This window comes from Hevea brasiliensis, chromosome 6 (assembly GCF_030052815.1).
Source record: "Hevea brasiliensis isolate MT/VB/25A 57/8 chromosome 6, ASM3005281v1, whole genome shotgun sequence".
Classification (NCBI taxonomy): Eukaryota; Viridiplantae; Streptophyta; class Magnoliopsida; order Malpighiales; family Euphorbiaceae; genus Hevea; species Hevea brasiliensis.
The window spans coordinates 101969611-101986359 of record NC_079498.1 but is presented as its reverse complement, the minus strand read 5'-3'; the positions used below and the strand labels follow the sequence as shown (position 1 = coordinate 101986359).

Below are 16749 nucleotides of genomic sequence, written 5' to 3'. Positions count from 1 at the left end.
CTAAACTTAATTAGCTAAACTATTTTATATATATATATATATATATATATATATATATATATATATATATATATATATATATATATTGAAACTTAAAGAGTGTTTATTTTTACTTATAAGATGGTTAAATCAATTTATAAGCTTTAAATATAGTTGATTTATTTATTTACAATAATTTTTTTAGCTTATAAGTTAAGTTTGTACGCTAAAAGAAATAAATTGAGGATCTAACTTTTTATTTTAGTACTTATAAATCATAGTTTAAGTAAGTATTTTAGTATATTATCCTTATTTAATTTTTAAAATTTTATCATAAATCTAATTTAATATTTTTTTAGTTATTTTAATAATAAATATACTTATATGCTATTTTTTTATTAAACACATTAACTGGTAATCAGTCATTTATAAATACTTTAATCAAACATATAACTATTTAAAATTTTAAATACTTAATAGCCCAAATTAATTTATAAATACTACATGTCTATGAGTTGATTTTCATAAGTTAAACTAAATAATCTCTCAATCAAGTTTTATAAAAATTTAGTTTGAGAATAGTAAGTAGTTTAATTCAAAATTTTAATAGTAATTAGAGAGTATTTAATTTTGACTTATGAATTAGTCAAGCTTACTTAAAAGTAAATTAGTGTTTATTTTAACTTATAAATTTAAAAAATTAATTAAAATAAATAAAAAATCATAAATAAGAGATAATATATCCTAATAATATTTAAAAATACCAATATTATCCTTATTTTTATAATCACAGCATTCAATTATATACCATTTTTAATATTTTAATAAGTTATTTAAAGTTAAAAAATAAGTACTTAATTTAATTAAACAGAGTTCAAATATATTTAGGGTTGAATTTCAACGAAAAATTACAAACTTAGATGAACTAAAATTGAGTTTGAAGTCTCAATTTTTTAATCAAATCAACTAATATATTATATCAACTTGATTTAATTTGAATGCACATCAAAATTAAAATAAGCATATTTTTATTTTCAAAAATATTAATAAAAATTGCTGATCTCGGATATGTCCCTATTAATAAAATGTTAGTTAATCCTCACCAATTTATTAAAATATAGTAAAAAATTTAAAATTAGTTTTTCAAAAAATATTATTTTATATATTATAAAAAATGCATGTTAAATTTATGATTTTATGAAACTTTGACGTGGGAACCTATGATTCGCAGGCTGAAGATAAGATGCCAAAATTCTACTGGCAGAAAAAAACAAGATAAAGGTTGAGCACTTTTTTAGATATATTGCTGAGAGGAAGTTAAAAAATAATTTAAAATTAAATTAATAAATTTTAATTATAATAATTTGTTTTTTGGGTCGAAATATAATAATTTGTTTTTTTAAAGAAATATAGGGCACGAATACTGTAATTTCCCTTGGTAACCTTGTTCATTTTCATTTTATTTTTGATAATTACTTCAGCAAATAAGGACAATTTCGCAAATCAAGTCCAAGAACTAGCTAAAGGCTTAAACAACGGCGAGTGAGAGTGTGACACGGCTGGGATGATATAGCAGAGGCCAGTCCACGCTAAAACCATGGCTCTATAGCGCTTCTGTTTTATCTGCATCGACAAAACTAGGCCATGGGCTTTGCAATGGGAAGCTCACACCTGTTACAATCTTATTTTCCCTCCTCTTCTTCTTCTACTTTCTCCTCTTCTCATTCCCATTCTGTTTTTTTCCATGTCAAGAGCTGTAATGGGAAGACCAAGATAAAGAAGAGGGCAATTACTGTTGCTTGTACTCGCCAAGAAGATCAATACGATATCGTTTTTAGCAAGAAGAGAGCGGTTCTCTTCGTGGGTATTTCGATTCTTCCCTTCTTGCAACTTAGAGCCAGAGCTCTTGAAGGTTCACTTACAAGTGAGTGTTTTTATCACTTCTTTGCCTTTTCGAGATTCTTTTTTGTTTTTAGCATTGGAAATTGTTGAATTGGGTGATGTGGGTTCGTCACATTTTTTCTTCAAATAGAGGATAAGAACTGATACGAGTGTGCTTTTGCTATTTCAAGTTCTATTAGCTGGTTCTTGGTATAATTTGTTTATGGTATGGGGTAAACGCTGGTTTTGTTCTTGTATCATAGGTTATTGCATCTGGGATAGTGTAAACATTTACTTTAGTTGCTATTTGGTTATAAATACCTGGACATGCTGGTTGATTTGATGTTCTCTTTTTGCGCTGGACTGAACTTATAGTCGGTTTCGGCTAACTTCTGGTACCTCCTTTAAAATATTTTCAAGGGGCATAATGAATGTTATCTAAAGTCGTATTCTGGATTCTTGGATATAATAATGCCCTTATTCCAGTTAATTTTCAAACTTATTCCAGTTAACTTTCAAAATTTCTGATAGTCTCTTTATGAACATTACTACGTCAAAAAATTTCCTCCATTGAGTGTCATAGGGTTCTTATTAATGATTAATGAAGTTTAGGGTTTGGGATGTGGATCTTGTGGTGGATAAACAAGAAGCAAAAATGGGAAGTGAAATGAATAAATGGATAGTTTATCAAATTTTAAGTTAAGGCAGTTTAGTTCACTGAAATATTGAATCCTGAGCTAGTGAATACTAAATTCTTGAAGGTGTCAAACACCTTGGAACTGCTTATTTGAACCTAAAGAATAGAAGAATTTATGTGGTATCATAATTGTATAAAATTATTAAGGTCTTGTTGCATATATCTAAAAAAATGATACTTCTAATCTTACAAGAGTCTTTGATAGCTATATCATTTTCTTTTCTGGTTTGATCTTAGAACCAAGGACCTGGAGGATTAGCTGATTTATCGTACTGTAAATGGTCGCTTCCCTTTCTTCTAGATAAATGGCACACATGTCAATGTCTAATGTAAAATGAAAAATACCATTATTTTAAATACTGATGGAATGAAGGTTTTGTGTGAATAATATATATTTTTTGCTTTGATAACTTACTATTTCTTTTTTTTTTTTATCGGAAACTTAATGTCTCTGTGTTCTAGTTTTGTTATATGAGCAACTGGATTGTGGGTTTCAACTGCCCATAAGACTGTATAATTGGGCTCGTATTGGGTTAAAAATAAAAATACAAACTAATTGTCAAGTGACAACCATGTGGTTGCACTTGAGGGGGAAGTGTTGGAATCCCACATTGAAATAATATGAAGTAAAAAGGGCAATATATAAGTGGTTGGGTTATAACATTAACTTGGCTAGTCATGTTGATGTGTAAAGCAATCTAATCACTTATATAAGCCCGAATTAAAATGAATTAAATTTTAATTTTATCAGTACTCTCCCCGAATTTAACAACATGAAATCCTCTATGAAGCCTTGTGGGATCAAGTAATGACCTGCAGGCTTAACATTATTTGTAGCAAGATATAGCATGTATTACATCTATGTCGGATGACTCTCCTACAGATTTGATCTTTCCCCTTGAAGGAAAAAAAATATTTTTTGTAATTATAATGATTGCTTGTGGCACCTGTCCCACATGATTTGATTGTTCCCCTTGAAGGAAAATTATTTTCTTAATTATAATGATTGCTTTTGGCACCCATCTGTATCATCTCCTTCTTTAACTGTTAAGTATTCATTTATTTTATTTCAGAAGAAAGTGAGCTCAAGACACTTGAAGATAACAAAAAAGAAGGGGTCTGAATCTCTACTTCATTCACAAATAAATACAGACTAGTAATGAATTTTTGTTTTATATGTTCTTAATTGGTTGTGTTTGTGGACAGGCTGCAATTCAAAGATATACACCACCAAATCCCTTCTTGTCTGTCCTGAATGGACTTGGTATATTTGGTACGGGTGTGCTTGGTGCACTCTTTGCATTGACTAAGAAAGAGAAAAAAGCCACTGAAACAGCAATAGAATCTGTAAGTTACTGCTGATTTTCTGTCTTGTTTTGCAAAGAACCTAATTTTGCTATGATGCTTTTGAATATTCAAAGAGAAATCCATAGGGGATTTCTCTGTTGAGAGAATTTAAGATAAATACCCCTTGTGCCTTTGGATGTTCAAGGATTCCAAACTTTTTTTTTTAATTATTTCTTTTTTAAAATCTCTCTTTATCTATGTGTTCAAAGCAGAAGAAATCCTCTATTTCCTCTCTAATTTAGGCTTCCTCAAACTTACTTCTTCTATTTTGCATTGCTTGGTGATTGTTTTTTCTTAACTAACATGAACTGGTGGGATGCACAGATGACAGCCAAACTGAAAGAGAAGGAAGCTGCCATTGTGTCCTTAGAGAAGAACTTTGAGTCAAAGCTATTGAATGAACAGGAAGAATGGACAAAGCAACTCAGAAAGGCAAAGGATGAACAATTGGTTCTTGTGAACCAACTACAATCGGCTAACACTACAATTAAAGGGCTAGGACAGGAGCTGAAAAATGAGAAAAGAATAGTTGACAAGCTCAAAGTTCAAATAGATGGTCTAGAAACCAGCCTTTCAAAGGCTGAGGAAGATAAGAAAGCTCATGAACAAGAACTAAAGGAAAAACTCAATTCAATTGAAGTCTTACAAGATAGGAATAACTTGCTTAGTTTAGAGCTCAAGGATAAGGAAGATAATGCTCAACATCTCATCTCTTCACTTGCTGGGAAGGAACTGGAATTGAAGAACTTGAATTCTACCTACAAGGAAACAAAAGATGAACTGGCCAAGGCACACACAGAAATCAAAGCATTGAAAGATGAACTTCAGAGAAATGGAAAGGAACTGGAATTGAAGAATTCTTTGGTGGATGAATTAAATTTGACAGTGAGTTCTTTAATCATTGAGAGGGGTGATTCTAACAAGAAAATTGATGCTGTTCAGGAGCAATTCAGTGATCTGAAGTCATCCTCTGAAAAGAAGGCTGCTTTGGATGCTAAGTTGTTGGCAGAAAAAGAAGATGAGCTTCACCAACTAAAGGAGAAGCTTGAGCTTGCTCAGAATGAAGTGAGCAGAAACCAAGCCATGATTACAGATTTGACACAGGAAAAGGAAGATTTGAGAAAAATCCTTGATACAGAATTGAACAATGTAACGAATCTGAAACATGAACTTCAAAGCACTCGGGAAGATCTTGGAAAGCTGAGAAATGAGGCTTCTGATGTGGCAAAAGAACTCAAGCTGTCAAGAAATAGGTGCACTGAGCTTGAGGCTGAGGTTTCTAGAGTTCAGGCTGAGTTTGCTGAAGCTACAGAAACAATGCTGAAGAGCCTTGAGAAGGTGAAACAAAGTAGTGAAGTGTTAGCTAAGGAGATTGTAGCAGTGAAGGAACAATTGAGGAAAACCACAGTGGAGCTGCAATTAATGTCCCGTGAACTGGCAGCTGTTACAGAAAATCGTGATAGTTTGCAGAAGGAATTAGTCGATGTCTGTAAGAAAGCTGAAGTCACAGCCAATGAACTAAGAGAAGAGAAAAAATTAGTTTCTTCTTTGAACAAAGAGCTACAAAGCCTGGAGAATCAAATATTGAAGGACAATGGGGCAAGAAAATCTTTTGAAACAGATCTAGAAGAGGCTACTAAATCACTGGATGAGATGAATCGAAATGCATTGATACTTTCTGGGGAGTTAGGGATAGCTAATTCTAGGATCTCTGACCTTGAAGATGAGAAACAGGTGCTTTACAAGTCCCTAACAGAGCAGAAGAATGCATCTAAAGAGGCCCAAGAGAATATGGAAGATGCCCATAACATCGTCTTGAGGCTTGGAAAGGAAAGGGAGAGTTTGGAGAAGAAGGCAAAGAAACTTGAAGAAGAGTTGGCCTCTGCCAAGGGTGAAATATTACGATTAAGGAGTAAGATAAATTCCTCAAAAGCTCCAGAAAAAGAGCATCAATCTCAGAAAGGTGAAGCTGAAGACAAGGTCACTGTTACTGCAAAGAGAACTGGCAGAAGAAGAAGAGCTAGCTCCCAATGAAGTATTGTATTACACGAACTGCCAATATTAATATCTGATTAGTTTCATATTCTAAATTGTTTTGCTGTTATCATCCTTCAAACAATATATTTTTAGGTTTTCATCCATTTCTTCAGTGGAGATTTTCTCCATGCCAATGTATTGTATAGATGGGATCTCGAGGCATAAAATGAGGAAATCCTTGTTCATAATCTTTCCCATGGTGTTTGCTGCAAGCATATTAGATCAGATTCAAAATTTTTCTGGAAAATTTTGCAGAAATTTTCCTCCTCTAATAGAAATTACTTAATCATTTGAATGTTGCTGCAAACATCTGTGGGATAGTTTTCTTCCAAAATTGAGTGAGTAGGCGAAAGCATTGCATCTTCACTGGGTCTTGGGTGTTGAATGTTAATTAGCCGTTAGTTGGTTCACCTATATGTGTATATGATCATAACCACTGCCCAAGATAATAAAAATTGAACTTCAAGATTGAGTATTTAAACTACTGGACCCCATTAATCATTAATAAAATGAAAAATACTTAATTGAAATTGAAATTTAGGACTAATTATAAAGTATTTATTTACATATGTATGTATGTTTTGAAGTAAATAAGAAGAAGAATATCCCCGCAGGTCACCAACACTCCAAGGATAAGGAGGCCATAGGAGGCATTTGGTGCGCTGGGTTAGGTCTCAAGCTCTCAGGTGGATTCGTTGGTTGGCTTCCCATGTACTGTATTTGTCCCTTATCGCGCTACTACGAATGAAGCTGTCACCTGTCGGCAATAAAAAAAGGTGGCTTTTGTGCTTTTACATTGCGCGGCACAATTTAGTAGCTCCAAAAAATGAGCGTCGCCTGGATGCTCCTAATCGCTATTTCTTCTTCTTCTTCTTCAATCTTCTTTATAAACAGTCACTTCGTGTCTCTCTCGATTCAAATCTAGGGTTTTGTTTTGCTTCTTCACAATTTTTTTCCTCAATTTTACCAATCGAATATATACTCGGATCCAATCCATCCACTTTTCATTTCCACAAATTTCACTTCAAAATTCAGAAAAATCTCTCTCTCTCTCTTTCCTGTTTTCAGAAAGCTTAAGATGGGGCGAGAATTTTGATTTTGCTAGAGGTGGTTTTTTTTTTTTTTTTTTTTTTTTGTGGGGATTAAAAATTTCGAGTTGGTTCTGTAGCGGATTGATTTTGGAGAGTTTAGGTCAGTGTTAGGATTAGGGTTAGTCATGTTCTATGGTGCAGTGGTATGGGATCCATGGTTAATTGTTGCCCAAATAGCGTGCCTTCAATGTCTTTACTATCTCACGCTTGGTTCTTTCTTATCGATTCTTGTTGGGACTCGCGTGTCTCGCATGAGTCTTGTCTATTTCTTTGATTTCGTTGCTGTCACCACCTCTACCATCACCGGTTGGCGTGTAATCACCTCCTTTCTCCTCAGCTCCATTGCTGGGTAAGTGTTTGATCAACTTTACCTTTTCTTTTTTTGCCTGAAATTGTATTTTTAGACTTGTAGAAACCCGAATTATTTGTTTTTAGAGTTTTTTTTTTTCCTGTGCTATTTAAATAATTTTTGAATCCCTCGTGTTGTTTTAGTCTATTTAATTCATCAGAAATGTAGCTTATACAGTATGATTGACTATTTAAGGTATTGCTTTACATTTTATTAGTTACATTTTGTTGACCGTAAAGGTTTGGAGGAAATAAACGTTTTCTTGTTGACATCAGCTATGCTATCTATTAGTTGACTACATCCCTCAATTTCCTGATTGATATTAGAAGGATATTTAGTTTTCTGCAGTGCCTGGGAAGGACGCCTGGAATATATAATGCTTTTAATATGGGTTGGATAGTGGGAATTCAACAAATTCTGGTTTTAACATTTCCTGTTTGGTCAGGTAGTTTGAGCAGCTGTTCTGTCTTTGTGTGTGGAGAACTGGAGATGCCATGTATTTCTTCTTTCTGTTGATATGATTGATGTCAGTAGGAAAGATTGTTGTTTATATTTGTAAATTTGCTGTTCTCTAAGAAAATTTCATATACCTTTGCATGGATTTTGTTCATGTCTGTATTTGGTAGCATTTGAATGTACAGTTACTGTATTTTGTTTATAATATATACTAAACTTGCCTATTTTTGTTTGTTTGGTTTATGTAGAACTGGATATATGCTTCACTTGATTGAGAGGTCAAAGAAGTGCTTTGATTTTTCTGCAACTCTTTACATCTTCCATCTCTTTATATGCATTATATACGGAGGTTGGCCTTCCTCAATAACATGGTGGATTGTGAATGGTACTGGACTTGCAGTGATGGCTTTACTAGGTGAATATCTGTGCATTAGACGTGAACTCCGAGAGATTCCAATTACACGATACCGATCAAGTAAGAACTTATCCCTGTATATGTTAGGCAACTGCCTAAGAGAATTTTGTTATATTTTTTTTTCTTAAATTTCTTTTTCTTCCCTAATTCTTCCTTTGTGATATTCCTTTTGAGGGACTACAGTTAACTCCAGTTATTGAGAAATGACTAGCCTTGTTCTGTGAGTAGGATCTATTTTGGTTTTGCTGTGATCTTTTGTTGCCCAACATAATGTGTTGTGTCATGCAGCTGGTATTCGTGTTTGTGGCCGGCTGCAAGCAAACTGAGCCATTTTTTGTCAGTTAGGTGCACGTGCATGATAAGCTTCATATTTATTTTATTTTTAGTGAATGAGCCGAGTCCAAGCCTCATTTTTAGGTGTTCAGATTGAACAAGACTTGGTTCAAGTGTGGTCATGGACCTTTTTTTTCGCCTTTTTATATAATTCTATTCTAATGATTTATGCTCTTTTATTATTATTATTATTATTATTATTATTATTATTATTATTGGGAGGTCCATTTGGCCTTTTGGTGGGGGATCACGCTCTCTCACCAGAGCCCATTTTATAAAAACCAAGTACAATCCCTTCAAAAGGGAATTGTTAACTTTGGGATTTGATAATAGAATCTCAATACTCTGGAACACTTTGGCTTGAGGTGTGAGCAATGAACTACTAGGCCAATGGCCAATTTGATGATAACAAATTTCTATCGTAACATGAATGATGTTTTTAATCACAGACAATATATTTCCATGCAGATGTTTGATTTACAAGGAAAACTCCATAGGCAGGAGCAAACTTTGTTTGGGCCCATACTTTTTGATCATCGAATGGTTTGAAGGAGCTCCTGGATGAAGCTTGTGAGATATGAAATCCAAACTATGATAGGATGAATAGTTTTAGCCTACTGATTCTATTGACTATGCTGTAGTTAATGATACAAGATGGCGCAGAAGATGGTGTAAATGATGGGGAGTGGAGCATGCGAGACTAGGTATGCATTGTGTCAGGAAACTAGTAGTGTACAATTGTGGATGGTTTCTGGGGAAGATGCTTCTTGTTCTTCTGATATTATTTTCTCGTTCTGTGCCTTATTTTAATATGACATATAGACGAATTTCCATGAACTGCGAAAATATTGTTTCTCATTGTCTTTGGAATTCTTGTAGGGCTGTTAACTAACATTGATTTGTTCAATCTTTATAATAGGTCTGTTTTTTAGCTACTCAACATAGTACGCATGAACTAGAAATTATAAGGTAATAACGTGCTAAAAGCTGGCCAATTGGATAGAAAAAGCCAAACCTCTTCGCTTTGACAATCATATTCAAATGTTCTAATTTTGAAATTAGTTGTAGTAATTGTAGTCGATTTTTAAAATCTGTAGCAGCAAAATTGAAAATTTTAAGGTGTTAAACTGTTATTTTGATTCATTTTGTTATCCACAAATTTCCCAAATAAGTTTGGCTATAATTACTCTGTTCAAAATTAGAATATAGTGAAAATGTTTGACATTTTCTATTCAATAAACTGCTAAAAGCTTTGAGGTTTGGCCTAATAAAAACTTTGATACTTATTTTTTCATGATTAATAATTTGTCTTTATATTGTCATTAGGGATATGTATAAGCTTTTGAAAGATTAAAGGAGTAAATTATATAGACCTTAACTTTGGAGTACATAAGAGTAAGTTAAATTTTAATTTATAACACAAATTTTTAAGATTAATATAAATTCTCTTTGATTTTTAATAGTTAGTTTTTAAGTTATTTTTACTTATTAAATTAAAGGAATTATTTTTTTTACCTGTTTTAATTACTTAAAAATAATATTTTATAATTAATTTCTCTATAGTTTCTCCATCCCTATGTATGGCGCTGACGACTTAAATTGCACAAATTGATACAATTGATATTTTAGAAATTCATAACCTAATCTATAACCTATTTATCTTAAACTATCAATTTATGAAAATATAATTTTTTTATTTTGATAGATGTTGCATCAGCATAAATAATAGAAAAACTGGTTGCTAGAAGTCAGTTTTATGTTACCTAAAATTAAAAATCAGGGGTTTTAAGTTACAAATTGAAATTTAGATACCTTACTATTACATATTCCTTAGTTGAAGTATTATCTGTATAATTTATCCAAAATTAAGTATTTTAATACAATATAAAAATTTAGAGATTAAAATATAATTAAAAATTAAAATTTCAAGAACGAAAGTAACTAATTTTGAAACACTAGAAATGAAAGCATATGTATCAAATCTCATGGGTGCAATTTATCCTAGTAAAAACATGGTTTTACCCATGAAAATGGAAAGTTTAATTTACTTATCATTGTGGAATGGCCATACCTTGCTGTGATGATTCCCGAGAACATCAGATTCCCAGAACTGTGTGCATGGCCGGATAGAAGAGAATCAAGAGCCAACACCATCCCTTTGAAAGTGTTTGGTTTTTTAATCCGTGTTGAGGGTCATTAGAAAAGAATAATTTAGATAGCCAGTGCTTAGATAGTGGTGTTATGGGGTGGTAAGCGAGAGCCGTACTTCTTTTCTTTTTGTGGCATCTCCTCAGTTCAGATTTGAGGATGGCTTCACTTTTAAAGTTAGCATTTTTAGCATTTTTCTAAGTTCAACTTTGTCATATTTGCAAAAGCCAAGCAGTACATATTGCACACTGCACACGTAAATATCAATAAAGGGAACATCAAATTCTTTGTTCTTCAAAGGGGTTTACTGTGTAAATGATGCTTCAGTGACTAATAGCTAGAATGGAACTTTTCAAGATCCAACAGAATTCCTACCTTCGTTTAAAAGCAAGTTTGAGTGCTCGGATCTGTGCAAGTGTTGCACAAATTCTGAGAATCAAACCGCTGCTTATAAGAGAAGCTTCTGATCATATTCAAAATTCCATCTTATTTTGATCTTTGTACCTTCTGGGTTATAGCTACAATTTCTGGGTTTATTGAGGAGCAGAAGCAATTCTTTTGATTGTATAAGTTCTTACATCTCACTGTTAATCTATCTTGCACATTGATTTGTTCGTGTTAATGATGATGTGAGTGTGAGTCTCCTTTTGTCCATGATCTTCATTTTTTTTTCTCTCTACCTTTCATATATTTTCATGGCAATGAAACAGATACCTCCAACAGCTTTCTTCTATCCAACATAATATGCATGAAATCAGCAGTAAAATTAAATTCATTAACTTTGTTGAGAGTTAAGAACTTCAAAATCTCTTCTCAAAAGAGCATACTTTTCACCTATTCCCTCTTTCAAAAAGAAGGCAACATTTCCCATTGCCTTGATTGAACTCAAACAGAGAAAGATGAGTCCTCTCCTGACTACAGCTCTTCCTATCTAACTTGCCATTATCTGAGAGTTAAAGTCAATCTTTTAATTTTTTTTTTCCCACTGTGCTAAGTCCTAACCTCAAGGAAGTCATGGTTGAGACTTCCATAAGGCCGAGATATCAGCTACAGCTTCTCCAACTGTAAGATAGAGTCCATTTAATCCAAAGGACTCCAGTACTTTAGATTGCTGTAGCTTTTCCATGACACTTCCAACAGGATTTGCCAATACAAGCTGCATAAGAAAAAAAGTGACCAAGTTATAAGAAGCACCACCATTAGTAAAATACCTTGAAATAACCAGGAAAGCAATCCTGTGAAATTGACTTGGTCTTACCTGAAGAGATCTCTTCTCCAGCATCTTTCTTAGCTCACACACCAACTCAATGCCACTTGTGTCTATGGCTGTAACAGCTGAAAAAACAAAGAGGTAAAAACTTGTAAGTGTTGGTGCTGCAAACCCGTCTTGCAATTCGTTGAATTGAAAACTAAATATTTCCACAGTTGTATTTTACATGGTATTTTTGTGCCTTCATGCATTTATCTTGTGCTGAAAAGTGCTCGGATGCAAAATCTATTCTACCAGACATACATAAATTGCATAACTAGTGTCATTAGAAGAACCTTGTACTACCAGCATGGAATTTACGTAGGTTCCTGAACTGAGATAGATTCAAGAAATGACAACATTTTTTTAAGATAAAAAGGTGACATACCTGTCATGTCCAAAATTATGCATTTAAGAGTACTTCCATTATTTGATTTTATCCTCTCTTCTTCCTCGCGAACCCATCTTAATATCCTGCAACAGAAGATCTTTCATTTCAGAACGTCGACCTCAACACTGTAAAAAAGATCACTCTAGCAAAATTGGGGTCATTTTTTAGCTTGGCAGTATTGAGCTTATCATTTGAATTGACAAAATTAGGAGATATGATTCAAATTCTATGCCAATAATAAGCTTGTGAGCAGCAAGTGCTATCAAGTATTGGGAATTAAAGGTGAACTAACCTTTCTTGGAGGTAAGTAGAATTTGCGAAGTACATGGGAGACTCAACAGCGAGTATAAGAAATGAAGGAACTCTTCGAGCTTCTCTATATCTGTTAAGGCTCTGGTATATATGAGTTCCTGGTATGTTTCCCATAACTAGAGTGTTTGGCCTTGTGATGTGCAGTAGAATTTTGAATACCGAAACTCCAACCTGAATTCCCAGCCAGGAAATGAGGCAAGTTAGGTCTTATCCATTCATTTCTGTTGTTTTAAAGCCTAGATTTGGGACAAGCTAAGGGAATCAGTGAGCTTACTGCTATGGCAAGACCTAAAGGCACTGAAATGAAAAGAACCCCAAAGAAGGAACACAAACAAGCCAAGAAATCAAGCTTGTCAACTTTCCACAATTGATATGCAGCCCGATAATCAATTAGTCCGATCACAGCTGTTATGATGATGGCTGCCAAGATTACATTGGGAGTGTAGTAAAAGAGAGGCATGAGAAACAACAGAGTCACAAGTACAGCTGAAGCCAATACTATGTTCGAAACTGCTGTCTGTGCTCCAGCATTGTAGTTGACTGCAGATCGAGAAAATGATCCTGAAACAGCGTGGTTTAGAAGTCGTGAGAATCACAGTCAGTACTACCATGAAAAGTTAAAATTACAAAAGGACCATCACCTGTTGTAACATAGCATGAAGAACTAGAACCAGCCATGTTCATGAGACCAATAGCCATCATTTCTTTATTACCATCAACTTGGTAGTTTTTTAGTGCAGCAAATGTTCTTCCCACAGCAATTCCTTCCTAGAAAAAAATAAAAACAAAAGACGGAAATATTTAGCAAGACTAAGATTACTATGAAAGAAGGCTAAGAATCCCAAATTTGGACATGCAGGTGCAGTGACTAACTGACTATATGGGCAACTTACAGTGAGAGATAGGATTCCAGTTACAATGCCAGTTTTGATAGCAACTGCCAGATAATCACCCTTAAAATATAGCATATTTGCTGAAGGAGGATTCAAGCCTTCAGGCAAATGACCAATCTGTTAAGAGAAGTGCACATAAAGAACTTGTACAGATGATTCTAATATAGAAGTAGCAGAGCTTAAGCTGGCTGTCAATTCTTACAATTGAGACTCGATGAATCTTTGACTTGAGGCAGAAAACTAAAAGGGTAGAGACAATCACTGATGTTAATGGAGCTGCTGCTGACACCCAGAAAAGCTTTGGTTTCTTCATGCTCTGTGTCAATCCATCCAATATTGAAAGTTAAGAACTATAATCAGTCATATGAGAAATTACTGAGGTATTTTTTTAGGCAAGATGGAGGCACTTACAATATGCCTTGTTGTTAATAGAAAGACTAGGAAACCGAAGCCGATGACAATGGTTTGCCAGGACCACTGCACATTTAATTGCTACTGTGTTACCATACAATGCTTAAAAAAGACCAATTTAATTTCATTCAATAATTTGACCCAACAAGTTATTTTCCAATTAAATTGCAAAATAAAGAACCCTTCTGTGAGAAAATTACCTCATCTCTGTTGTTGAAAACAGAGGACATCACTGGAACAAACTGCATCTTGCTGGTGAAGTGAACAATTCCAAGCAACCCTTTTAGCTGTTGCAGTGAAACAATGATGGCTGCACCAGCCATAAATCCAACAAGAGTGGCTTTTGAGAGAAAATCAATAACAAAGCCTAGCCTGCAATCATACAATCATAAAAGCAATATCAGTTCAAATTCAAGAACAGAGGAATCATGTTTCCTTTTCATCATCAAATTCTTACGATTTTGTCAAAGAAATGATACTGCTCAAATTTGCCGCAAATTTGAAGCAGCTTTTTTGTTTTTAGTGAAATTTGTTCAGTAAAAATTGAGGTCAACATCAAGAGAAGAACAAAAGAGTAAGTTGTTATCATAAAAATTCAAGCCAAAACTCACTATCAACTTCTCATAACAGGAATAAATGAAGTGATCTTTTACCTTAGTAGACCTAGAGAAGCCTGAAACACACCAGCAAAGAAGGTAGCAGTGAAGGCCAATTTCAGATAAAGAATTTGATCTTCAGTAGGAGAAACTGCCTCACTCAGCATGGACCCCATCACCAATGATGCTATAGAGACTGGACCAACAGCAAGGTGTCTTGAACTTCCAAGGATAGAGTATATCAATGGAGGTACAAAGCTTGAATCTGCATCAAAATTACTCACTATAAATTTTTACTTCGAAAATCATATTTTACATCTGTTTATAACTGAATTCAAATACTTGATACTAACATAGCCCAACTATAGGTGGCAAATTAGCGAGTTTTGCATAACTGATTCCCTGCAATATAAGAAAATTTATCAGATCACTGGAAATGTAGAAGCATTCATTTCCAATTTACAGTTAAACCCTTGTGATTTTTTTTACAATCTAACTTTTTATCCAGATATAATTAGGACAGAAATGAATTGATCTTCATGTTGATTGCCAAATAACGTCAAATATTAAGACAAGAATCATGTTCCCAGACAAAACAAAGACAGAATAAAATGAGAATAAAATTCACTAATAAAAAATTAAAATTTGATATTAGGCTTAAATTAATAATAACTGCCACTCTAATGATACATAGAAAAGTGCAAAGAATAAATGGCAACCCCAACTAAGAATCGTTTGTCCATTAAAGCTCATAAACCATAAGATGACAAACACCATTAGCACCACATCACATGCATACCTACACATGCACACAAACACACACACACTTGTATATATGTATGCATGTACATGAGACATTTCCATGTATTCATATAAAATACAAAGTTCTTAATTACCTGTGGGATGGCAAGACTGGCAATGGTGAGACCAGAGATGATATCAGACCTGAACAGCTTTAAACTATATTCAGAACCCCATTGGAAGATGGGGAACAAGAACTGAAGACCCAGAAGCAATTTCTTGCTCCAAGTTTGATTCTTGAATCTGTAGAGGGGATCATCAGGGAAAAAGATCTCACCAAGCCTTTGCCTCAGTTTCTGGAGGGTGGTTTGTTGGTTCGGCGGACACACACTGTGTATCTCCGTGGGTGGCATTGCTTCAGTGGTGATTCTGAGAGCAGTTTCATGGCTAGAGAAATCCTCTACTCTATTAGAATTGATGACCATGTTTTAACCAAAGCGAAAACAAGAAGTGAGAATACAACTTGCTGAAGAAAGACATTAGCGTGGCTTTGAATTTATAGGGGAACCAGTTACTTCAACAGTTGTCTATATTTGTTTGGTAGGGGCTTTTTTGTCCTTTTAATGTGTTTTCGACAAAGTTATTACCACATGGTTTTGATGTGCTAGGGGTAGTTTGGTCATGCATGAGAGTCCAGGGTAAAAACTCTAATTTCTTTTAAATGGAATTCGACTCTACCGAGATGTATTTTAATAACATTTTTTTGAATATATTAAATCAATATTTTAAATATTAAATTAATAAAGAATGTACATCTTTAAAAATATATAAAAAGAAAATTTAATTTTAATATATAAAAATTGATTAAAAATACTATAATAGTAAACATTAAAAAGTAAATATAAATTCATTTAATATAATTTTTAAATATTTTTTTATAAAATAAATCAATTAAATTAAATTGTTTGCATAATTATCCTAAATGGAGAAATCTAAACAAAAATGCAAATATTTAAAAAATAATAATAATAACATAGGGGATACGAATGCAAGAATTAATTCACACCACCAATTTATTACATCAAGTTCTTACGAGAACTCAACACATTGATCAAAAGGTGGATTCCTTTACTGCATTTGCCCATAATATATACAGAGAATTACAAGGAAAAATTGTACAGCTTGACAAGGATCTTAAGTCCTTGATTCAACAAAGGAGATTTGGTATGGAGTTTACCCAAAAGGAAGCTGAGATCAGAAAACTAAAGAAGCAATTGGCTCAAGTTGAAGCAAACCTTCACAGGCCAACCGAAGCACCTGCTTCTTATAGCCCTTTCTCTGCCCTAAGATCACAAAATCCTTTTCTTGCAATACCTGAACCTACCTACTCTCCTTTTGATCCTTTCAACTATGATCCTACTCC

The 16749-nt window shown here is 33.6% G+C and overlaps 3 protein-coding genes across 3 annotated transcripts; 2 read left to right on the top strand and 1 right to left on the bottom strand.

Moving 5' to 3' along the window:
- Nucleotides 1-1513: 1513 nt before the first annotated feature.
- On the top strand, nt 1514-6131 carry LOC110632016 (MAR-binding filament-like protein 1-1). Its single transcript, XM_021780104.2, has 4 exons — nt 1514-1903; nt 3631-3674; nt 3764-3904; nt 4229-6131. Exons 1-4 carry the CDS (start codon nt 1624-1626, stop codon nt 5936-5938), a joined length of 2175 nt encoding a protein of 724 aa, XP_021635796.2. The 5' UTR covers nt 1514-1623; the 3' UTR covers nt 5939-6131.
- Nucleotides 6132-7078: 947 nt separating this feature from the next.
- Nucleotides 7079-9520, top strand: LOC110632018 (uncharacterized). Its single transcript, XM_021780106.2, has 3 exons — nt 7079-7381; nt 8086-8312; nt 9054-9520. The coding sequence occupies exons 1-3, from the start codon at nt 7158-7160 to the stop codon at nt 9059-9061; spliced, it is 459 nt and encodes a 152-aa protein (XP_021635798.2). The 5' UTR covers nt 7079-7157; the 3' UTR covers nt 9062-9520.
- A 1967-nt stretch (nt 9521-11487) lies between these two features.
- Nucleotides 11488-15873, bottom strand: LOC110632017 (probable sulfate transporter 3.4). The gene is made up of 13 exons (XM_058148895.1): nt 15482-15873; nt 14939-14987; nt 14643-14850; nt 14190-14361; nt 13990-14055; nt 13781-13894; nt 13579-13695; nt 13327-13453; nt 12960-13246; nt 12666-12856; nt 12371-12456; nt 11992-12068; nt 11488-11889 (listed from the first exon to the last, which is right to left on the bottom strand). The coding sequence occupies exons 1-13, from the start codon at nt 15809-15811 to the stop codon at nt 11746-11748; spliced, it is 1968 nt and encodes a 655-aa protein (XP_058004878.1). The 5' UTR covers nt 15812-15873; the 3' UTR covers nt 11488-11745.
- Between the last annotated feature and the right edge of the window lie 876 nt (nt 15874-16749).